Below are 25,794 nucleotides of genomic sequence, written 5' to 3'. Positions count from 1 at the left end.
GTTATGCTACATTATCACTGCTTTCATCATCCCCATAATGGCTAATCCAGTCTGAGGATCAAATGTCCGGAGTTTGTGCCAAAGTTGCAATCATATTTTTGTGGTTTCTTGTGAAAAAATACAACAACACACTCTTACAGGCTTTCTGATCTTTTCTCATACAACACTAGGAGCAAATCATTATTATGCTTGTATTTCTGGAAGAGAAATGTTGTGGTTTTAAAACTAAAAACATGTGGATTTAGCACAATAAATTTTGATTGATTTATGTATTGTGAATTTCAACTTTTTGTGATGATGTAAATTCATGTAAGTTATATGTGTCATAGGCTACAGAAATCAGTACAAACGAGGAAAAATCACATTTTCGTTTTTTGTCATTTTGTAAAAGATGAATGCAAGCATAAGTCAAATCCAAAATTTTAGGTTTCTATCTTTAATAGTTTTTGAGATATTGAGTTTTGAACACATGCACCCTTTATACGATCTTTTAGCTAAATAATGGTTTTCTATATCAATTGACATTGACAACAAACTCTTTTGTAAATACTGTATACATGTATTTACCGTATAGCATTCACACATAGTTTCAATGCATTAGCTACACTGACCATGATTTTTACATTTTATGTGCGAACAAAAGCAATCATTTGAATACAGCGGTTGCTATGGTAACGAATTTACATAAAATACATTAATTTCATTAAAATTGTTTAAATATCAGGAAAAAAACTTAATATTTACGTTTTTGTCAAATATATGATAAAAATGCTTATAGTCAATGATCTTAATTTCAACATGGTGTTTATTTAATACATAGTAACACGAAGAATCTAAGAAAATAGGTTGAGTTAAAGTGCAACATGTCCTTTTTTTAGAAAAGATCCACATATTTTACAGTGTATTGATTTCAATCCATTTAAGACTTTGCACAACGTTAACATCATATATGTAATTCAATAGTGCCATACATATATGCTGGTAAAAATGTTAATGTACAGACATTTTGCTGATGGTAACCATGGTTACCATGGCAACAAATAGATAACATATCCATTTTTACTGTTTTGAACAGCAAAAACACCTAATTTTATGAGTAAATCCTTTCCCATACATATCAGCATGAAAAAGAACAATATTATTTGACCAAACAATTTAACTACAATTTGTTTACGAAACCCACATAGTAAAACCGCCATAAATAAACACAAATAATAACAACATGTACTTCTAATTCAGAACAATTAAAGATGAACAAGTATTATTTTTAAGGCATTAAGATACCTTCTATAAATCAGTTAGAATAAACATAATACCATTATCATATAAATAGAATTAATTCCATCAACAAATAAGTAAATGCCAAAATAATGTTTCCATAGCAACCAACATTCTTATTTTACATGTAAATGGGTTTCGCAATCATGGGTATGATGAGCTTCAACAAAATTTATATATTTCCACCTGTCATAATAAATGAACACACATGGACAGTGGTTTATTTATATGGCTAAATGTTTTGACAAAAATTATAAAACATGTTTCAAGACATGACATTTCACATTAATAGCATCACATCATAAGTTTCAATTTAGAAAATACCATGCCACAGGCCAATTTAATATTAAAATTTTCACACTAGTAATTGTTGCTGAAAGTTCACCAATGAACAGTTTATATGGTAAACAATAACATATAACTTGGTAATCAAAACAAATAATCTAAGGCTATTTGAAAAACAGGATCATACAATTTTCAACCTTAAAACAAACAAAGATAGGATAGGGCACATGTTTTTTGCAACTTCTGAGTTACACAGACAGTTTTTGTTATTATTACTTCGGCTTGGGACAGGTAGCTTGTCTACTGAGGTCTGATTTAAAAAAACTGCCCTATTTCCTCATTAAGGTACCATTGTCAGGAGATACTGAGTCAAGGTCCTTTAATTCAGGCTGGGCAAGACTGGCTAGACATTGATGGTAAGAGGTCAGCACTCTTTAAAGTTTAACAAACAGTGAGTTTCAACTGTAGATTTTTCACTTGTTTTACAATATACCAAGCCTGGTTTACCAGCATCAATGAGGAAATGTTGGTACTTTCAAATGTTCTTCAAGGGTATGAACAACTGGGCAAGAAAAGTTTTCCAATCGTATAGGTGCACAGGCTTCTCCGAATCACCAATCATGTGTGGCACATTAAGTCCAGACCTTGAGGAGGTGGATACAGTCTCAGCAACAGCTTCAATGGTCTCTGCATCACAAAGTCTGGAAAAGTGTGAGGCATGAACATTGGTTAAATATTGCAGAGCTTTATTTCCTTCAAAGAGAATGGCAGTTTTTCAAACATTTGATAAGCTTGTGACTCAAATGTTCACAATTTAACTATTTAACTAAACTATTTTTTCACAATTTAGAACAGTTCTCAACTCATTTTTTCACAAAATGAAGGTCCAAAGGCCACTTCACAAAGATGGGAAAAAGTCCATGTATTAAAAACATTTCTTATGAATACTGGAAGTAATAATTTTGCCAGTGCTCATTGCAATATGTATACTAACATTATCAGATGGTAAATTATTATCTACTGATGAATATACCTACACTTTGACTTCCATAATCCAAAATGCCAATCAGGCTAGAACTTGATGTGGCCGCAGTCACCATCATCGAGTTTTTCATTCGAGTGTGCAGCCCTAATTGAAAATGGAAAGAATATTAATATATCATTTTCACAATCTGTAAAAAAACTAATAAAACTTAAACACAAATAGTATGTCTATTCTAAGCCCTTCTTATTTGTTAACCAAACAAAAAGCATTCTCAAACATTTTTAATATCAAATATTGCATTAATTGATATGAAATCTATTTTAACATAATTATACGTAAATAAGGAGTGATTTTATTTTTTTTCCAAAATTTTATCCTTTAAGATGCAAAAATGGTACCAAGTTTTCATGCAATAACATTGTATGCATAAGTAAAAGTTCTTACCAACACTAACTCTCCACAATGCATACCAAAGTACACAGTTGTTCTTATTTTGTTCAGCAGTTGTCAAAGTAGTAAACTGCCTCTTCCTCCCCTAGGCCATAGTGATGAAGCTAGTAATGCACATAGCTAACAACAGTGTTGGCGCCTTTCCCGGGTGATTCACCCTCATTCGCCAAGTAAAACACCTGTTTTCCTGCAAAAGAACAAGAAATGAAAATAAGAGCAAACTGACTATAATTGTTATTTGATACAGAAATATGTATTTCATATTTCACCTAAAATAATGACAGTCACACCAACACATTTTTGCATATTTAAGAACAATATGGGACATGTAACTGATCTAGAAATTAATAATCACACCTACCTGTACCTTCACAGCAAACACCAAAGACTGACATCACATTTTTTTCGCAGTCTTGAAGTAGTTTGGTCCAACCTAAGATATATTTAAGTTTTTAAAACAATTGTCAAGATTGAAAAGATAAATATCTTTCACTTAACTTCATAGCAATATAACAAAATAATGCAATAATAATAATCATCATTAATAATAATCATAATAATTAAGTGTCTTTAGGAGTTTCGTAAAGTCTGAGCGTTATCAAGTGGGCTTTTATTACTATATCCATTTCATCACGAGTGAGTTCATGGCAGTATTGTCTAAAAGAGATTGCTTGTTGAATGTCAATGACATCGCTGCACGGTTTGTTATGAAATGAATAACAGCCACATGTTAGAATTTGGAATTTGTTTTGCTTTTGTTGTTCCTTTAATTGTTTAAATCAAACAAGGAATTCTCAATAGGGACAGACACTCCACTCCATCTGTCTCATTTAGCGCTGAATCCTGATAATTCTGTTTCTGAACAGTTTGACTCATAGTTAATGTTTTGATCAGAATCTGAAGAGGGCACATTTTCATTTTAATAGTTCTAATACATGGCTTGTAATATTATCAAGCATACATGCCATACTTCCCGGATTGTCCGGGACAGTCCCGGAAATGAAGAACTTGTCCCGCTGTCCCGGAAATCTGTCAAATGTCCCGGAATTTACAAAATCCATATATACATGTACCTTATCTTAGGCTTAACTGCACCTCGAATCTGTGTATATCTGCAGCGTCTCCATGACAATGCCTACCCGAATAGGCAGACTACGCTACGTGTCAAAATTGATCAATTAACAGAGGTCCTGTTATCATATCGATTGTCTCACGTTCGAGGTCAAACCGAAAAGGCGGCATTTCTTAATGTGGTTGTTAATTGACTTTAACCTACTACATTATTATTTCCCGCTGCGTAAGGGCAAAGGATAGTTGTTCACACATCTGAAGTCAACATCGCTGAGTAAAAAATTAAAAGCAGTTTATGTTCGCACGTTTAACCGACAAAGAAGTTGAGTAAAAAAGTAAGCATATAAAAAACGTCATCCTCACTAGGTTTATTATTATCTTGTTCTAAACCCCTAGTAAACATAACGTTAAAAATAATAAGTGAATTTGAATTGCGTTCGCCATGTCAAAACTTTTTATTTATAAATGTTATAAATGAATAATGGCGTATCAACAACTACGCGTTACACACCGGTCTTAATAACAATAACGCAGTGACGTCACCATCTATGTTTAGAACGCTAACACTGAAAACACGTGGCTTGTATCTAGTAACGGAAGTAGTAATGTTTAATTTGACGTTATTAGATTATGTGTATTTCGGATAGGCTTTCGAACCTATGCAATTAACGATGCGAAACAAAAAAACGAACCAAAAATGCATATGTCGATAAATATCGCTACATTTTATACATGTCCCGGAAAATCGGCAAAAGTCCCGGACAATTTAACTCAATGTCCCGGAATTGGTCTGAAAAATTATGGCATGTATGTATCAAGTATAATGCTTGATCATGATGATCTGTTTTGAAAATATTAATGTCAAGTTATCAACCAAATTCAAATCTTCAATAAAAATATCATCCTGACCCTGTGAGATTTCATATGGGATCGTGGTTGCTGAACTTTCTTGTGACATATTTACAATTTAAATAAGTGCGCCATTACATTTTGTAACCAACAACAAAGTTTTCGTAGCAAACTATTTTACTTCCGGGTTACAGTTTCATTTTCAATGTTCTCTAAATAGGACCATTGTTTACTAAAATTAATGCTTGTCAAGTTTATTAAAATATCTTACCTGATTTTAACTACGATCCTTCAATTGAAGAAATTATTGTAAGGGTTGATTTACAATTTATTCCAAAGGAACTCGCAAACAAACGGTGAACAATGTCAATGCGTGGGCTAATTACGACACGCCATTTTTAGTAGAGGTCGCTCAACAAAGCAACGGTTACTTCCAACCAAGTAAAAAATTATAAGTGTACATTGTCGATCAGAGCTCGGGGGCATTTCATTCTTCGAAAATATGCATATATCTCAAGTTTCAATAGGTTTTTCATAATACAATTATAACTTTATTTCCATTTTTATAACGCCGCGCTTCAATCACGCGTAGCTTAAAATAACGTCGACCGCGTTTGTACTGATTTCTGCTGACGACGTCACATATGTATGAAAAAAGATGTATATTTCATTGAAAGAGCATATAGATTTAAATCAGATATAAATCATAAAATGTGTAGATATTTTTCAATGATGTACTTCATACTAATGGTATCTTATATAATTAAGAAAATCCTGATGTTGCAAGTTCAAGTGTATAAGAAAGCAAATCATGAGTTCATCAAAATAACAGTTTTACAACAGAAACATCAATTTAGACCCAATTTAAAGAATGCATTACATGAACATCCATCAATGTAATCTCCCTTGTATTCAGGCACAGAGTCTGGTGTTGGTACTGCGCCCAGCGTGTATCTAAGAGAGGACCCTATCTCGGGTACCCAGCTGGAAAACCAGTCTGAACTGCGTGCACCCACCGCTGAAAAGGCTGCCTTCTATCTGGACGCAGCGCTGAACGCCCGCAGCAAGTCAGGTACGAATAATTACTATGCATTGTATTTATCATGGCTTTAAATGATGACAAATTAAATGATGATGATGATGATGATGATGATGATGATGATGATGATGATGATGATGATGATGATGATGATGACGATGATGATGAAAGAATGTTAGTGTTTGGTTTGCTTTTTAAAACTTTTCAACTGAAATAATTAGTTATATTGCACAATTAAAAGTTCCTGAAAATGACAGACGTTTATATGGTTTGTTTTGTTTCTGTCAGAAGAAGAGAGTCGGTCATCTCATCTGCTGTTCACGCTTCATGTGTATCAGTACCGGATAGAGAAGGAAGCAAACCGGACCGGATTGCCAGAAGGTAGGTCACAATTCTGTACTTTATAATGTGTGCCAGTACCAGATAGACATGAAAGTAAACTAGACCTATGGGGCGGGAGGTAATTCACCTCTCTGTTCACACTTCATGTGAACAATTACTGGGTAGACATGGAACCAAACTGGTCATTAATGGTTTTGAAAACAACAAATGAGTACAATGCTGTCTTGTTCAGCAAGTTTTTATGCCCCAGGATCGAATGATTGGGGGTATATTGTTTTTGGCCTGTCTGTCTGTCTGTCATTCCGTATGTCATTCTGCCAGAAAACTTTAACCTTGGTCATAACTTTTGCAATATTGAAGATAGCAACTTAATATTTGGCATGCATGTGTATCATTTTGCTGCACGTTTCAAATGGTGAAAGGTCAAGATCATCCTTCAAGGTTGAAGGTCAAATACATTGCTTCAAAGCAGTGCAATAGGGGGCATTGCATACAGTGTTTCACAAACGCAGCTGTTGTTCATACTAAGCTTCACATCACATTGTCTTACCAACTCTCTAATGATCTGTGAGTTTCATTGAATGTGCTCAACATAACTACACTTCCACTTATTTTGCACCAAATGTGTTCATGGTTTTGAAACTTCTTTTTTGCAATAAACTGCTCGCTTTTATGGATTATTTATTTTAATTTCACATACTTTCATTTATGTTATTCATTTGCACTGACTTATTCATGGTTTGAGAATTAACTTTTCCGGTTATAACCGAATTCTTAAATGTAAATTGCGCCACTAAGTGAAGCAAACATGCAGAACGATGATATTTCTGTAATTTCATGTTATTTTGTTGGGACCAAGTCTATCTACTATTACGACCTATCCGCATCTGCAATTCTTATTCCAGTTAGTATATCAAATGTCTGAAGTTGCATTTCTATAGATAAAGGATTGTAATTTCCAAGCTTGTGAACATGAAAACACATGTTAAATAAGGTTTTGCTATTTAAATATCATACAATTTTGCAGAAAAAGAACAAAATTGTAAGATTTAAAAACTAATGGGCATGTCCAAGACTATAGATTTTGTGTTAATTTTGTTATGAATAAAATAATTTCATATGAAATAAAATACTTTTTAGACATTGAAGTTCTTTATAAATATTATTGATTCAAGTGCAAAAATTAATCTTTACATAGAGAAATATTTTGTACATGTTTTGTTTAGTATTGTCTTTCGATTTCGATGTAAATTATAAATCTTAGTTCTTTCACCTGTTAAAAATATACTAACATTCATTCTTCACTCCCTGCGTTCTGTCATAGCTTTTGCTGGACAGAACATTTTATTAACCCTTATATAAAAATCACACCCACTATCACTGTTCAATCAAATTTAATATACACATATCTCATATAAGGTTATAATTGAATACTTTTATTTTTGAATTCATGTGGACCATTTGAACTTTGTCTGGTTCAGGAAACCATTTTACTTATTTTATAGACAGCTCGTAATTTTCCCGAGATCTGATTCTGACAGTGACGGTAAAAGGGCATATCCCTAAGGATGTGTATTTGAAAAATGGCATTCAGAAAAAATATACATTCCTATATGTATGGAAGACCGCATAACAATCAGTGTTCTATCTCATATATCTTTTGGGAGGTTAGTTTCCTGGTATCTTTGTAGTGTTTCTGACAAAGATGTCCTTTGGGTGTATTGTTGTATTGTGAGGTATCTATGGGGTGAGTGAGACAGGAAGGCAGGCTGATTTCATTTGCAAGAATGATTTGTGAAATATCTCTCAGAGTGTCTAGGGGTCTGATGTTCAGCATCTTTTGGATGAGGTTTGAATATGAATGTTCAACATGGTACTATTGTATTGTACAGGGTGCTTGAAATTCATATTACAGTATAGACCTTTTATGACTAGATGTGAGCTCGATGGAAGGGCATCTCTCTACGTTGAAAGAAATCATTATATTTGTTAAATTATATTTGTTATTTGTATAGTTCATAAAAATGTCAATACTATATATTATAATATAAATGCGTTGTTGTTTTCACGTGCCTTTTGCCTAAGTATCAGCTAATGCTTCAACAGTATAAACAACAGAGTTATGAAATTATATGCATACATTTTTTTTTAAATATTTATGGGTAATGGACAATAGAAATTGATTTGAATTTAATTTAATTTTTTATCAAAGACTTTGCAATTGGCTTATTCCTATCAAAAGACGAGAAGTATACAATTTCACATTATGAATGGAAAATAGAGGAGAATTTCCCACGCTAAGACTATGCCAGGTGAGCCCCTAAGGGATCATGAAACAGGAGCATTCTTACTGCTGCAAAACATCTCCGGAAGTGAAGTGAGGGGTGCCATGGTGCATTTGTGATCTCATCTCATTGGTGGAAAATTATTTGATACAAAGAGTGCAATAAAAATGTGTTAATTGGCTGAGGGAACAACTACAATTTGTGTTTTTTTGCCAGGATCTGCATGGCCCCACTTGCAGAAAAGGGCCAAGGATTGGCACATAGGGTCAGGATGTGCTGCTTGGTACATTATAGGGAGTGCCTGTCTTATGAACACTGTTATGGTGTTAACGCACATTGTTCTGAGTTAAAAGTTAGGAAGATATAAACCTGCAAAAAATTTCAGTTAATACGAGAGAACTTTTCTTTTATAAAGAGTGTGTTACTGGGAGGGAGTATGTTTTCATATTACTGAAAATTAGTATATTATCTGTAATTGAAAACACATTGTTAATATAAAATGTTGATTACTGTATTGTCAGTTCTAAATTATAAACATAAAGAGGTGAAATATTTCATTCCAACAACAGTATTTATGTTGATTATAAACTCTTTTAGTCTCTAATTTATAGTATTGCACCCCTAACAATGCTTTACTGTCCTATTTCTTGAAGCAATAAGCAATAGGTCAGCAGTTGAATATTTGGTTGTTTTTTAAAACAAGTTTATTTGAAAAGCATTTCAAATAATCAAACATACTTGAAATAGTCTAAGATAAAAAAACTTAATTAGCAAAAGGGTCTTTCATAAATAGTTCATGCCTTGCTTGGGGCCGTAGTTCAGGAGAAATGGAAATGGAAGCGTTTCAAAGAAGTGAGTACTTATGTTCTGCTTTGAAAACATATCAGATCATCTCTGTGAAAATTGAGGGATACCGAAGAGTTAATTTTTTACAGTTATTTATTGTTGAGAGCCCTTTGAAGTGGTTTTGCCTGTAGCCCCTTTGTACGGCTTGTCTGGGGCAGAGAGGGTGTTACAAAGTGGTTGTTAAACTGCAGACAGCCATTAAACACAACCACATGTCTGTCAGCTTCTTTCCTCAACCTTTGAGAATGTTTACCAGCCTGTAATAGGCTGTTGTTCCTCTCACCTAGTTTTAATGTGGCAATTCGGAATCCAAGAGTCCTGGCCTGTGATCTGTGGGGCAGGTAATCTTCTAGGGGTGGGTGGGCTGCCTTCATCAGGACTCAATATTGGATGAATCAAGTGGCTCCCACCATCATACAACTTACCCTTTTCAGTACTTTAATCAGTGTTTTCGAGCCTTGATTTTTGTTCCAGGTTATTATATGTTTTTTTCTCAATCAGCAAATTCAAACCTTGATGATTCAAGTCAAGTTTGTTCTATTTTATTCTGTTTCTTTGACTTCATAGGTATCAACATTTACGTAGGTATTCAGGTACACTCATTATTGGTGCAAAATACATTTACCTTGGAAGTGAAAAGCATACCTATTTGTTTATGAAAAATTGTACTTCAAAATCTGAAATGCCTGGAGGTAATTCATCCCAGTGTTGATGGCTTTATCAGAGGCACAGGGCAGAATATTGGCTGGGTGGTTGTGTTAGTGTTCCTTATAAAAGCTCTTTTAGAAAGAACATGGATAATTAAGTTGCATACATGTATTTTTTACATTATATACAAATGGTCCACACATAATCATAAACACATTGACACAAATTTGTTACTACTAATAAAAGGCCTTTTCCAATTAGGAAAGTTGCAATATTACTATTACACTCATTATCAGATTATTATTTCAAAATTAAATCTTTTAGCACTAGTTTGTGCCTTATATATTTGTCTGTTATTAACATACGAAGATTGAAACATGTTTGTGTTAATAAATGCAATTTATCCTTAATTCTGGGATGATTTACCTTATATACCTTATGTTGAACAGACTTGAAGGCAATTAACATGTCTTCATTTTTCCTTAATATGATATTGCTTAATCTGATATGAATATAAAAACGTAAACAAATGGGTTTATGCATCATTTATAATGAAAACTTCACTTTGTGCGAATAAACAAAGTACTATGTAATAATGATGTCATAATTTTTAAGAAAAAATGATGGGATCTCAATTAACATTGGCACTTAAATCCCCAAAACACAAGTATTTTCACATGGGTTCCCAGATTGCTTGGGTGAAATATGGAATATGTATCCCAGCCTCAAGAATTAGCAGAACAAGACAGGGGATAAATTAACCACACCCCCCTGGAATCCCCTTATCAACCTCCTGTTCCTGTGGCCCCCAGAGACCCTTCTTGATAGCATCTACATCGTATCAAGGTAGCTCTGACAGGTTTATGTAGGGACCAGTGATGTGCGCTCATTTAGTGTTTGTTTGCCTGGATGGGAAGGTCACGTGTCTAGTGTGTGGTGTCAAAATAGTTTTACAAATCTTTGTTACTGAATTAACTTAATAGATTTGTTGACCAGCCTATACAGTGTTTCTCTATTGGATTAGTTGGCTTAAAACAAAAGGACTATTAATCAAAATGTATGTTGTTTTATTTATAAAATAATTATTAACTATACATTAAGAAATAACTTTTTAAAAATAGTCTATTTGTGTTCATTAAATTATATAAATCTTATTATTTTGGATAATTATAAATTATAACAAAAAATAATGTTTACTGGAAGTATTAAAATATGTTTTATTATTCTATATCCAATAAATTCATCCAATCAGCATTCTTCATATGTACCACGTGACCGTCCAATATATTCCGGTATTGGATCCAAAAAGTCTGGGTTTTTTTCCATATTGGACAGTTGAGTACAAGTGCACTAAGCAATTGTTTTTTAACGATAAAAGCCGTTCCCGAGAAAAAGTATCAGAATGTACTATAATTGACTCACAGGGGCGCTTGTCTTGAAATTAGCATAGATGCAATAAAAGCATTTTCAAATCAAAATTAAAATGAAACAAAGAGCTGAAGAAAGGGATATAGTATAAAAAGCTTATTAGGCGTTTAAACTGTACAATACGTGATATATTTGGACTCGCACACAGTTTGAAGTCATATTGGACGAGCCGTTAATATGACGTCAAACTGTGTGCTAGTCCAAATATATCTCGGTATTGTACAGTGAAACGTCTAATAACCTATAATTATTATAAATTAATATTTATTAAATTTGTGTAATTATTATTTTTTCTTGTTTAAAGCGAGATTATACGATTTTGTCAAATATTTATTAATTTATATAAAATGTGTATGAAACTTATGAAACAAATATTTCAATATAAATTAAAATAAAAGTTAAGAAGAACATGTGTCGAAAAATGCAAAATAAGCCAGATATTTAATTCTGAAATCGAAAAAGGTTGTACAGTCGAATTCGCCAGCATGTACATCATGCATGTACGATGTGAATCTAAATTTAGTTTAACGGTTAATTTTAAATTCCTGCAACGATATCTATTCATACGTCACACAAAAACTAACTAAAAAGAGGAATGCTTCGGTTATTATAGGAAAATATGTATGAAATATCTTCGTCACAATCGGCTCGGGGCGCTAATTTGTCTTTGCTGCATTTTATGAAATTCGTCTTCAATGTACATTTTTTCTTGCCTATTATGTGTTATTGTAACATATGTTATCAATATATTACAATGTAACACATGTTAAAAATCGTATAATCTCGCTTTAAGTTAACAATATGTGAACAATATCCATTTTTGTCCCCTACCGGTTTCACAGGAGGGGACTTATGGTTTGCGCTCTGTGTGTCCGTGAGTCTGTCACACTTTTCTGGATCCTGCGATAACTTTAAAAGTTCTTCATATTTTTTCATGAAACTTGAGACATGGATAGATGGCAATACGGACATTATGCATGTCATTTTATTTTGTTCTTACGTCAAAAATTCTGGTTGCTATGGCAACAAAAAAAACAAAAAACTTTTTGACAATGGTGGAGCCAGTAGGGGACATATATTGCTTGGCAAAAGTCTTGTTTATTTTCCTTCTTATCCTCATTCATGTATACATTTCTGACATGCATATTTCAGTTGCCGGCGGCCGTAGCCGGTTGCACCTCATTGATCTGGGCAGCGCCTCCAAGTCCAAGGACCCAGACAATGTGGCCTTGAGTCTGTCGGCCCTAGGCAACGTCATCATGGCCCTTGTCAACGGACAGAGACACGTCCCCCACAGGTAAGCAACCCTTTATAGTTGCAATAAGCCATGCATCAACGATAGGCAATGTGTCATATCCACAAAACTTCAGTTTTATCATAAGGTATATGAACAATTTGTCTCCACCCCCCCTTAAAAACAATGCATGTTTTCATATATTTTATTTGGCATAGTATCAGCATTGCAGATGGTAAGCCAGCTGAATGGTTTATCACCCAATGTGATTGGTTCAATGATAAGGCGCTTTAATTAGAGTAGTATTGCATTCAATGCATTTTTTTCTATTTAGTGGTTTGTGTTTTTTTCAGTTGAGTGCATTTGAATACACTTAAGTTTTAGTTATTTATATGATTTAACACTTGTAGTTCAGATATTTAGACATTTTAAACAAAAAATATTTAAACCTGGGAATTGATCAAATTAGTTTAAACTTATTTATTAAAGTTTGATTGCATAGAAAGCCTTGGGGTTATTTAAATGCTCTCGAGTCCGTTTCCTGGGACTATTACCAGACGTACTTGGTGTCAATTGGGGTGATCGAAGGAACGCTCCCAGTGGGTTTCTAATCTACGTCCTTTTGCTAGGCAGACCACATATCCACTATGCCACGCTGACCTCGACTTGATCAATTAATAGAAATAAAACAGTTTACATGAATCATACAGCTTAATATGACATAAGTCTCTATATAGTTTTATTGCATATTTCAGAACAAATTGGAGTTTTCCAAATATAAAAATGTTAATGCAAGTAAATTTAGGCACCAAACAATAAATACACATGCTTTATGTTATAAAAAATTATTTGTTAAAATAAGTAATTGTGTTATGTTTGAAGTAAAACATTCTAGGTTCAAGGCCCAGGAAACGGACTCAGGAGCGTTTCAATAAGCCTGAGGCTTTCAATGTAATCAAGCTAAAATAAATAAGTTTAACTAAATTAAACATTTAAATAAACATCTTGACATCATTCTAATAAGTAAACTATGTATGTGTCATCAAATCAAAATACTTTTAAAAGTAGTGTAAATGTTATGTTTTAATGTTTTTAGGCCTATGTATTTAAATATAAATGATATTTCCAACTGAGATGTCAACTTAAGATGCCAAGCATGTTGAAGTCATACTTGTCCTGTCTCTACAACTTACCCTGCCACTTATTGCCTATCTGATCATCAGATAACACAATCTAATGGCTGAAGGGAGACAACTATAAGTAAGGAGGGAAAAAAGCATCAAAAAGTCTGCCTTTAGGCCTGAGGGCCCTTTTTAGGGGCCAGTCACTCTAATTACAGGGACTGCACTTACTCTGCATGATTTGTTACTTTCTGAACCAATTAAACACCGTCAGCCAGTTGCTGTAAAAAAGGAAATTAAGTTATTAATTGCATTGTTAATATACACAAGTCTATAAAAAACATGTGTTACAACTTTCTGATAAGATCCATTTGATACTTGGTGAGAAATTAAAAAGCTCTGTCCCCCATAAGGCCCTGTCATTCTCCTTCTTAACATGAGTAGCTGAAAATTATATGATTTACTTAATTGAAAGCTTTTTTTCGGAATTTACTTACATAACTGCAGTGCTTGCTGAATTAAACTTCATGCAATCTTAGTTGGAAATAACCTCTAATGTAAGTAGATAAAAATTATATTATACCAATTTCTCTATTTCTGATATTTTATTATATTTAGTAATGCTAGCTTATCTTTTGTTCATTTGATCAAGGGGTGATTTACTAATTAGTCATTGAGTCTATATAGATAGTACAAAAAAACAAAAACAAAAACAACATGCACACTTAAAGTATTAAAATACAAAAATAATGGGGCTATTAAAATCTGTAATAAAGCATGTAGCACTAGATAAAATGCTTGATACAAAACAGATAAAGATATATACTGAGGAAAACTTAATGTATTGAATGTTGATCTATTGCAATGACTCCTTATAAATAGGGTTTTATACTGTTTTTAAAACACTGGAACGCTATTTTGAAAATTATCTTGCAAGTAAAAAAATACAATATATAATATAATAATGTTGATGTTTATGATAATGTTGATGCAGATGCTTCTGTTATTGGCTTGAATAGTATTGCAATATGAGAACACCCTGTTTCAGTTCACTTGGTTAATTAAATTAGAAACATAAGAAAACAACATAATTTGTGTGTGGTATGGTTATTTTTCTGCAAGTTGTGATTAAACATTGCCATCAATTCTAGCTTCCTTGAGGCTTGATAACGGGTAATGAAGCCTCAGGATCAACACCGTTTGATCCGGCATCTTTTCAGCAAATCCTGGACTCTCGCTACCATTTTATTGGAACATTTCAGCAGCTATTTTGGTTACTTTTTATGATTTTTATAAAGCATAATTTCAAGGCATTCTATTGATATATTATGTTATAGTTATACAAATGGGTTCCACATGTGGCAGTCTTGTCTTGGCTCGTCCGGATCTGTTGTTGCATTATTTGTGTCAGAAACCTGTTGTGTGTGAGAGACGGAATTGATAACTCTCATTTTTTGTTGTTCAAAAAGTTTTTTTGGACTGCCTAGTTAGATAGAATTTGAATAATTATTTCACTAATTTAAATCGGTGAAGAAGCGGGGCTTGAATTGAAAACATTTTCTTAGTTTTGAATTATTTAGTGTTTTATAGTAATGTTTTTTAAAAAGTACTTACAAATGGGATAATTAAACATATTGTTTTGTGTAAATTAAACATTGGATTTGCTGTATTTTTTACTGTTTTTTTTTTTAAATTAGATCAAGATGTTTCAATACCACTAGTCTTGAATAGAAACATTTTAGATATTATTTTTATATATTTATTTCAGATCTAGCTATCAGATAGAATTGTTTGTAAATCCCATTTTCAAATATTATTTGTTTTTGCCAACCACATGGTTGCCTCATTTTCAGAAGATATTTTGTATTTGATATATTTTTCTATTGATAATTATTGTTTTTTTAGAAGTATGTAAATTTTGAAGAGAAAATATTTAATAAGCATAGCCTAGTCAAGATAAATGGATTATTTCAAGCATAGCAACATATTGATAATTTAATCTTGAATCTGATTTGAATATGTTCCACATTGTATTATAAGAATAATCGCTGTGTTTTAATTAATTGGTGTTTTATATATGAATATTGGATACTGGTTTACAAGCAAGTACGTTGGTGTAGGAACGAGCCATTACTTTCATATAAACTTTTATTCGGTTTGATACAGAATTAAAAAAGAATAAACACTCTGAAGCTAAAGGCAGCTTCTGGTGAATATTGTGTTGTAAAATACATAAATTGAAAACAAAATAAGATAAAAAATATGAAAGGGGCATATCTGATAAAATATATTGAATCTATTCAGCAAATATAAAATAAGTGTAAATTAAAAGATAACATTTCTACATAAACCTGAATGTTTATAACATTGAGAGGAGTCTGTTACTTCAAAAACAATAAAGATAATAAATTTGTGATAACCTTTGTTGAAAATTAAGATTGTTTTAAATCAGCACATTATGGCAGTACTTCATGAGTTCGCAGTTAAGCATTCAATAAATAAGTCTTCTTTGCCACAGAATGAATGTAAGGGTTAACTAATTGTGTGTTGGTACACCTGTGAGTCCATGTTCAACAAACACACAGTGTAATAAGCGTTTGTGTTGACCAACTGCTATTTATGGTACTATTGTCATGGTGTTAAACGCATGATGGTAACCGTGTTTGACCTGGCGTACTTGCAGGGACAGCAAGGTAGCCCAGTTGCTGCGTGACTCACTGGGCAATGCCACGTGTCGGTCGTGCATGGTCGCCCATGTGTCCCAGGAAGTACCGCACTACAACGAGTCACTACAGGTCATACAGCTTGCTGCCAGGATACACAGAATGAGACGTAGGAAAATTAGAGGCGTAAGTAACCACGGTGGCTTTTTAATTGTACAATTTATATATTAACCATAAAAGTGTATAGACTTGCGACCATTTATAAATTCATATTATGTCAAACTTATAGTGCTTGCTCAAATTATTATAAAGATTGAGTAACAATAAACCATATTTTTCTGATTTGTGTATCATATGTGTTGAGTTTAATAATTTTCCCAATTTTTTTGTCAGCAATTTTACGTAATATTTTTTTCGAGGTCTTACCAGTGATACTTTCTGTAACACTTTTTCAGAGCAATTGACTATAAATTACAGAAAATGAAAAAAACTAACACAAATTAAAAATGCTTGATAGACCCCCCCTCCCCACCCACTTCCGTTTCTGCACTTATATCATTCTTTTGCAACCACATTTTATTGCCAGATTACATGTACGTCACTAGGCGTCTGGTGCAGTTTCACTACAACTGCAATAAAAAATGTAATTTTTATAAACACAACGTGCAGCATGTGGGTGTTGGCGTACATGTGACTTGCCTGTTGAGCCATATTTATGTTCTTGCACGCTCAATTCAATTTCAATTGTAGATAATTAAAAACACTTACTTCTTGGAGTGTTTAATTTACGATCATGTCCTGTTTGATGTACAGATGTTCTAATATTAAAGTTGCACTATAAGATGGTATATTTCATTGAGTGTAAATTCAATTATTTTTTCATATGTTTGTTGGAATCATACAGAACTATATGAGCCATACAGTAAAGTGATATATTTCTATATGACATCAGTATTAGTTTGATGTTTCTGTGCTAGAAACGGTTCATATTGTAAATCACCTTTATTGATACAGATTTCTTGATTTAATTATAAATCAGTAAAGTCAATATTTTATAATATAATTCAATGAAGTCAATTGAACACTCCTATTTTACCTGCATCATACCTAAAGTTTCCAGCTACTTTACAATCTGCTTAATCCATATTCAATGATTCACCCTTTTAACTATTGTTTTCAGCACTTCTCTGGCACCAGTTCTGATGATAGCTCCACTGATGGCAGCAGCATACACAGTGGCAGCAGACCGTATCGCGGCTTTCGTATGGGCACCCTCCACGAGGGGAGCTCACTCTCTGATCCTGACTACACGTCAAGCAGCGAGTCTTGCAACACAGTTATCTACCTTGGACGTAACACCCAGCAGTCACTCAGTGATCGGGAGTTGACCGACAATGAGTCTGTGCGTTCTGTGCCGCGGACAAATCCCCGTCTGCCAAGACGCGCAAGTGGGTCAAGATCGTCAGGTGATGAGGGCTCAAACTCAGACAGTGGGCGGAGTCTGTACAGAGCCCGAGACTCTGTACTGCGGCTGTCTGAAACTGCAGGGTCACCTGTCCGAGATGTGAGCGTGGTTGGGTCTCGACATGGTACGCCAGTCAGGTCACTTTCGAGGGGCTCTACTCCTGTAGGTAATGCCATGGATATCAGTACGCCAATGTCAGGCTCACCATCAGGTGTGGGCTTTGGGCTTCCTCAGAAGTCAGGGGCGAAATCTAAAACAAGTGTGCAAGGTCAGAACAAAGAAAATTCAAATCCCCAGTGCTATTCCAGTGTGAATATTGTTGATAAAGCCAGCCGAACTGGCACACGACCTAAGCGCTCTAGTTGTTCTCCAAGCACAAAAGATGGAGAGCAATGGATTGATGGGCCAGGGGCTGCAATATACCCAGAAAAGAAGCAAAACTCAAGCGAACAGTGGATTGATGGACCTTCTGCTTTTTTGGTGATACAGGAGCAGCGACATGAACAAAAACATGGTAAACAATCAGGAGCTAAAATGAGTTCAGAGGAAATGTGGGTTGATGGCCCACCAGAAATGTTGGCAGAAAACCAGATGGACGAAAATCAAAATCGCACTCCGAAAGTGGTGATGCACACAAATAGTAAGAAAGCTCATGTTAGGATGCTGTCCTCCTCACCCAAGTCCTTGCCACCCAAGGTGGAAGCAGGTTCTCCCATGGCCTCCTGGCCCCTGCCAGACATCAAGGAGCGACCAGAGAGTCAGGTCAGTCTGGAGAGTGGCAGCTCCAAGGTTGTACAGCCCAGCGAGTCACGGCCTATCAGCATGGTCACAAATGTGGGAGATACAGAGGACTTGGCGAAATTGAAACCTTTTGTTGTAGACTGGGTGGACAAGCATGGTATCAAAGATTCTACTGGTGGTGACATGAGCAATTCTCTGCTGAGTACAGTGGAGTCCACCCCTGGAACCCATCGACGATCCAAACCCCAGGAGTCGAGAACTAAGAAACTGCTGCCACCATCCTCCACGCCCAAACAGTCACCACAGCACTCGCCTGCTGCAGTGAGGAAGTCCCGCTCGTCCACACCAAGAGCTCACTTCCCAGCACCCAACTGTACCAGCAAGAGGGTCACTGATTGGCTGAAGTGCGTGGATGACAATAGACAGGAAGAAAACATTTTTATGGAAGGAATGGCAGGTCATGCTCATACAGAGCTGAAATGTGGCAAACTGACTGATTCACAAGGCCGAAGCTTGAATTACTCACAGGATATTTCTTCCTGTAGTTCTTTGTATCCAGATTCGTTTAATGACTCAAGAGCTCCGTGTACTGATCAGGAAAGTTTCGAGAATCATTCTCTCCAGGGGACAGTTGAGCAGAATGCAGCAGACGTAAGCTTCGACAGCAGTGTGGATACTGGCCCCTCTCATCAGACCAGGGACTCAATCTATGAAATGGCAATGGATGAACAGCTGGAAAATGGTCTTGAAAATACATCTAAGAAAGGAGATGACGATGAAGATTCTTTCAGTAATGCTTCATGTGCCAAAGACTTAGACATGGAGGTTACAGAACCTTTCGTGGAGTGCATGGACTCTGACATGAGGAAGTCGGAGACAATTCAGAGCATAAAAACATTAGTGGGTGATCAATACGATCTTGTAAGTAGTGTGAACGCTGGAAAAGTGTGCAATACCCATCTGCAGCCTGAAATGGAGTCCATTTTGCATCTTCTCTCCAGAAAACCAGATGGGGCTTCTAATCCAAATCTGATCAGTGAAACTTACACTGGAAAGACAAACATAAGTGCTTTACGTGAGGAGTTTTTGATTGTCAATGCTATATCTAGTCAGTCACCTGACCTGGCTAAGCGATCTCATCTCTCGACTAGTGTGAACAATACAGTGTGTAGACAAGGGGAAGGGGACGGCAATACTGATCCAGGGGAGGCTGGATTTTCGCCTCTTCCTCACAAACCTTGTTCAAAGTGTGGATATTCACAACAAAATTCAAAAACAATTGCCAAAATGTGTAAAGATTGTCAAAAAATGGTGGCTGCTTCTATAAAAACATCACATACAAGTGTGACAAGGAAAGAAAAAGACAAATCTAAATATAGTTTACACACGTCGTCAGGTGCTAGCATGTCGATGCCTGTGACTCCAGTAGTGTCAAAAAGTTCTAAATCAAAAACGGTGTCACCAAACAGTAGCAAATTACCAATGTTTTCAAAAAACTTGCAAGCGTCCTCAAAAGATTCAAAATCAAGTCGTAAAAAGGAGAAAGAGAGCAAGAAGACAAACTTCTTGTTACGCACATCGTCAAAGAGTCATGATTCGGACAGTGGAAATGATAGTGGAATCGTGGCAGTAGAGAAAGGGCTACTTTCGCCGTATGCCACTGTGACGAAACCACGGACAGTAAGCCACTCTAGCAGTGGTCATGGCAGTGACAATAGCAGCACAATGAGCACCGACTTGATATCCAAGCAGGGTAGCAGCTGCCTGTCTGACAAGGTGACTGGGGGTACGAGCTCCGGCTATGAGAGCATGCTCCGAGAGAGCGACGGCTCAGGATCCTCCACCATCAACGAAGACAGCGCAGACGAATCTTCTGGGGACAGGAAAAAAGGCAACAAGAAAAAGCTACCCAGTAAGTTTTCAGCAGCTACTTTCCTTCCCTGTTGATGTGCATATTGTTTGCAGGATTTGTACCAGGATATTTTTGTATAACATTTTTGGAATATGAAAAGAATAATCTGTTGGGAAATGTATGTAATCCCCAGACATACGATTTAGGCAATAATGGTTGTACATGTATAATTATGGAATATTACATTGTGTACACTCCTGGTATGCTTATGGTTACTGTACCTTATTATTTGTTCAGAGCATTACCATGACACCATTTCACCGTGGCATTTCAAAGTGCTGAATATTTAGTAATTAAACTTTTAGCATTAAAAAGCTACCTGTAAGGTGAAAGAATTACTCTGATTATTGTCTGTTAATATGTTCCTGTTTTGGCACCATTTTGCTGGCATCCTGCTGTCAGCATCATTGTATCTGTACCAAGGTAGACCTTGTAGTCATTGTATCTGTACCAAGGTAGACCTTTGTAGCAGAAATTGTTCAGCGAAAACCAGCTGCCTCAGTCAGAAATAATTTGTATCGAATAAAGTTTATGGACTCGTAATGAAGTAGTTGATTACATTGTTGATTGAGTTTATGGCTCATTGTTGGCCAGGTCCCAACTCTTTCTTTGAGTCAGTGGCACCATGGCGTCTGGGTGAAGATGGATCGCCTCGCTATTTTAATATTCTAATGATTCAATCTTGAAGATGTATGATAATAATTAATGCAAACAAAAATTGTTCATGCATAATTTATCCATAAAAATATAATTTGAAGTTATAGAAGACTTATATAAGCAAATCTTCACTTCATGTTGTACTTTTACTCTTGATTATAAAATGATTTATAAACATTTGCTGGTCTGGTATAAAAAAGAAGTGTGTTATAATTTTGAAATGTTAGATATTTCCTGAAGTCTGAAGTGCCTTGAAACCTGAAGTGCCTTGAAACATTCTCTAGAGTAAATTCATGAAACCAGATATAATTTGCTCCAACTTTGATCAGTATCCCAAGCCTCTTTCTAAACAATAGAATGCAATTTTCAGGTCAACATTTTGGTAATAGAGCACGACTTTCACTTTTAGATTCCCATCGCAGTCGCTCAGCGCCAGTGCGTCAGTCAGAGAGCCCAGAGTCTTCCAGCAGGAAATCGAGTCCGTCAAGCAAGAACTCGAGTTTAAGCCCGACATCCCGGGCATGGCAGGAGCGCCAGGGTCGGCTCAAGGAGGAGGGGCCAGTAGAGATACGCGAGTATGACGCTGACGACGTCAAGAGGATCACCAGACACTGGCCCGATGAGGAGGTATGCTGGATGTGTAAAGGGTTGTCCTAGATTAGCCTGGGCAGTTTTTCCTAAACGTGTTTTTTTAGCTTTTAATGACTTAGCAATCGATAATTGGGTGAAAGATTCCTTTGATTTCAGTATTTTGTAGTGAAGTACTATGCAAGGATAAGATAATGAAAACTATGGACTCTAAAATATTTTCTAAAAATCTGTAATATATGTCAATAAAAAATAAACATATTAATTGAATGTTTAATGTAATTGTATTATCAACTTGTTTTCAGCTAACTTAAAGGATGATAAAACAATTCAGTAAGAACATAAATCTAAATGAGCAGTTGTTGTCAGTACCTGTATCCTTTACTCTACATCCCATAATATAAGTCATTTTGTTGCAACTTGACAAATGGACAGAGCTCAAAACTTGTGGTCCTGGAAATTCTTAGTTTTTGACATGTCAGTGAAGTTTATAGATAAGAAGTTCAGTTTTATAATTATGGTATAGACGTGAAAACGCGTAACGTCACGCGCACCTGCAAAGTTTAGACTCTGACCACTGGTTGGCAAAAAAAGATGGAATTCATATAAGCGCATGAACATAATCATCGATTTTAGTGATAATCATGCATTATATCAAATATAATTTTATAAATTATATCTGAATAAAACATAAGCATGCAAGGAAATGCATTTTAGGAAAGATTATATTGTTGTTATAATTTGCTTTTACTTAAAACGAACTCGTGAGAAGAACACTATCTAGGAGCTCCTCAGTATGTGATTAACACAAAGATCTCTCTGCTTAGCACTTCATTTTAGATGTTTAAAAAATCCCAGAAATGTAAATTCTGTAAGAATAAATTTAATTTAATGAAAGAACACAGTTAAGGATGAAACCAAACAACAAATAGATCGATTTTATGTACGCAACATATAGTTCTGATTTGAATCTTAATATGTCTGTAAAAACTTAAATAAATTCTCTCGATAAATGTAAATGTTTTTATTTAATTGTTCACACCAATTTTGACACTGTTTGTTTCATCATTTTTAACCTGGTGTTTAATTGCATCTTTGTTCATCACAAACTGATTATCTCGTTATGATCCGATACTGTCCAAACAGTTACAAAGTAAACATGTTGTCATAAACCCAGAGACCTATACATGGGGTGCCTGCATAAACCACATGTGGCAGAAGATTTTATGGTCATTAAACACAATTTATGATACCTCCATGTCATCTCTTTTCATATTGAGCATTCATTTAAGCCAAATTAAAAAGCCAAAACACGTTACAGTTGCTTTAATAAAATATGTTAACATATTTCAAAAATGAAAATATTAGTCCGAAATGAATTAGCAGGATTAAGTGTAAATATATTAGCCAGTTTAATGATAATTTGCAGTTTTAAATAACTATAAATTAAAAATTTTGTGCAATTTTACTGCTTCACAATTAATGTATTTAACGATTACCGGCAAATATAAAATAGGCAATTATATATATATATGTGTAAACATTGTACATTACAGCAGTGCATGAAACACCATCATCAAAACAAGCAATCAAAAATGAGTGTAGGACATTAGCCCTCTGGGACATTAGCCCCTTTGGACATTAGCCCCCTAGGACATTTTTAATTGCTTGTTTTGATGATGGTGTTTCGTGCACTTCAGGCTTATGTCCAAGCGTGCACTTTTTTGAAGGGGCTTTTGTCCTAGGGGCTAATGTCCTAGAGGGCTAATGTCCATACCCCATCAAAAATACTTGCGTAAAATAAATTAAATATATAGTGTTATTTATCATAAAATGCTTGATTGTTATATGTATCACTCCTTATCACTTAGTAAAAAAATGTCAATATACATGCAAAGACAGTTCAATTTGCACAATATGCAAGTTTTTTTCCATTTGTATGCTTAAAATTATTAATATTGTCTTTCAATGGAAACAAAACGAAAATCCATTCAACGGAAAAGAAAATGATAAAATTTAACAATTGTTATGTATTCCGCTTTTTAGTGCTTTGTTTTATAATTATTAAATGCACCTCTTACACATTCGATCGCTGACGAACAATAACAATATCCACACCACTTAATTATAATTGTGATCAAATAAATATATGTTTCATTATTTTTGAAACATCATTTATAAAAGTCTTACTACAAGAAAGAATACGGCTTGTTTATTTGTTTTGTTTTGTGGGATAATCAGTATTTAGTCTTCCAATCCTCTGATGCTAATAACGAATTTGTATTTTTATAAAGACGAAAATATATTTATGAATAAAAATTAATTGGTACTAAATATGATTTATTTGCGCTATTATTTAAGAGATTTTATGTTTATTTCGGATTATTTTATCGTTTTATTGACTAAACAAAAGTCCTTTATACATGTTTTACATTACTGTAACCAGTGTTTTTGCCAACCAGTCGGTGCGCATGCGCGGAAAATCCCGAATGTAAACAATAACAATTTACTCGTCTATAACTAAATCTAACCACTTCGTCCTTGCAACAAAGTACATGTATACGGATAAGCTATCTTGATCTCTGTATGTTTAAATAAGCAATTTCATTTAAAATGTGCCTGATCTACACATTTATCAATTTGTATTTCTCTGTTTAGACGCTGCGAAAGAATCACGACAAAATCAAAGAGCTGATGAGCCCAGGTCGACCCCAGGAAATTCTTAAAGGCAAGGACACATACATTGTTGATCGTAGCAACTGGAGTTTCGACTGTAAGTTCCTCATGTGCTTCTCCTGCCGTTCGCGGAAAACGGACATGTGAACGCTTTTTAGCTCATAATCATCTCACTGCTGATGCTTTGTACGTGAATTATTTCTTGTGTCAATTCTAGTTTTATTGACTTCTGCTATCATTCTTTTTTCTTTTTTTTAGAGATTTGATCATTTTTTTTTTGAGTGGTTTCTGATCTGACTTTGTTTATTTTGTGTATGATGCTGTATTTTGATATTTTATATCAGACTTTGTGACAATGTTTTGTTTAGAAGTTTTTTTTATGTACATTGGAGTAATTTTGATCTGTTATCTGTTTCCTCAGGCATGGTTATATTTATATGGACCAACTTTCATCTTCCTTTTTCAGGAGAGTGTTTTTATTTTGTGCATCTATTCATCACCAATCTATTGATTAGAACAAAAGAAGACAATACCTTGTGTAACATATGTTGTAAAAATGTTAATCAGCCATGCATATTTAGAATAGATCTACTTGTTCTTTTTTTATTATTTAAATTAATGTCTATAAAAGTTTTGTGGTAAATTTAAAAGAATATCACGTTTGTTATGAATTAAAATAACTTTGCATGAATTACTACGAGTACACTGTCTTGAATGCATGGCCAAATCTTTTTACCAGATCAGATCATACATGTATTCAAATGCATGAACCACTTTTGAACATTTTACATTATCTTCAATTTATGATGTTACATTGTTCTAATTAGAATTTTGTAAATTGGCTAAGTGTGTTCTCTTTAAGAAAGAAACAGGCAATAAAAGTTTGAACTTAACTTACATCGGTACTAAAATTTAGTTGTTTTTTGACATTTCATCATTTTCATAACCACTGTAATTTATACAAGTTTCTGGTTCTGGGACTTAAATGGTCAATATACCTCTGTCATAGTTGTATTCCTTCACCTGTATCAATATACCTCTGTCATAGTTGTATTCCTTCACCTGTATCACACATTCTAACTGAGTCTTTATCTGCGGACACGTGCAATCATTTTTGTTGTGTTATTGTGATTTACACTTTTACTGTATATATTTAGTAATAATTTTGATATTTTTATAGCTGTGTACAGTAGCGTTTTTTACTGTGAACAAACACTGTTGTTGTGCAAAA

General features: G+C 34.5%; 1 protein-coding gene and 1 long non-coding RNA gene across 3 annotated transcripts in view; one reads left to right on the top strand and one right to left on the bottom strand.

The window, feature by feature from the left end:
- LOC127873841 (kinesin-like protein KIF26B) overlaps positions 1-25,584 on the top strand; it is a 258,849-nt gene extending 233,265 nt beyond the window's left edge. The window contains exons 10-16 of the mRNA XM_052417894.1: positions 5,835-5,990; positions 6,246-6,338; positions 12,659-12,803; positions 16,545-16,710; positions 17,705-20,642; positions 21,709-21,926; positions 24,546-25,584. Coding sequence (XP_052273854.1) covers positions 5,835-5,990; positions 6,246-6,338; positions 12,659-12,803; positions 16,545-16,710; positions 17,705-20,642; positions 21,709-21,926; positions 24,546-24,710 — 3,881 coding nt within the window. The 3' untranslated portion in view covers positions 24,711-25,584. The remainder of the gene's footprint in view (positions 1-5,834; positions 5,991-6,245; positions 6,339-12,658; positions 12,804-16,544; positions 16,711-17,704; positions 20,643-21,708; positions 21,927-24,545) is intronic.
- LOC127873845 (uncharacterized) lies at positions 534-5,326 on the bottom strand. Of its 2 annotated transcripts, none has more exons than XR_008046412.1 (5): positions 5,190-5,326; positions 3,360-3,431; positions 2,993-3,185; positions 2,601-2,692; positions 534-2,264 (listed from the first exon to the last, which is right to left on the bottom strand). It is a non-coding gene; the product is annotated as an uncharacterized LOC127873845 (long non-coding RNA). The 2 variants fall into 2 exon arrangements; XR_008046413.1 differs by having other exon boundaries at positions 534-2,250.
- Positions 25,585-25,794: the final 210 nt, after the last annotated feature.

This window comes from Dreissena polymorpha, chromosome 3 (assembly GCF_020536995.1).
Source record: "Dreissena polymorpha isolate Duluth1 chromosome 3, UMN_Dpol_1.0, whole genome shotgun sequence".
NCBI classification, from domain to species: Eukaryota; Metazoa; Mollusca; class Bivalvia; order Myida; family Dreissenidae; genus Dreissena; species Dreissena polymorpha.
Note: the sequence above shows the minus strand (reverse complement) of the source record. Positions and strands in the feature narration are given on the sequence as shown.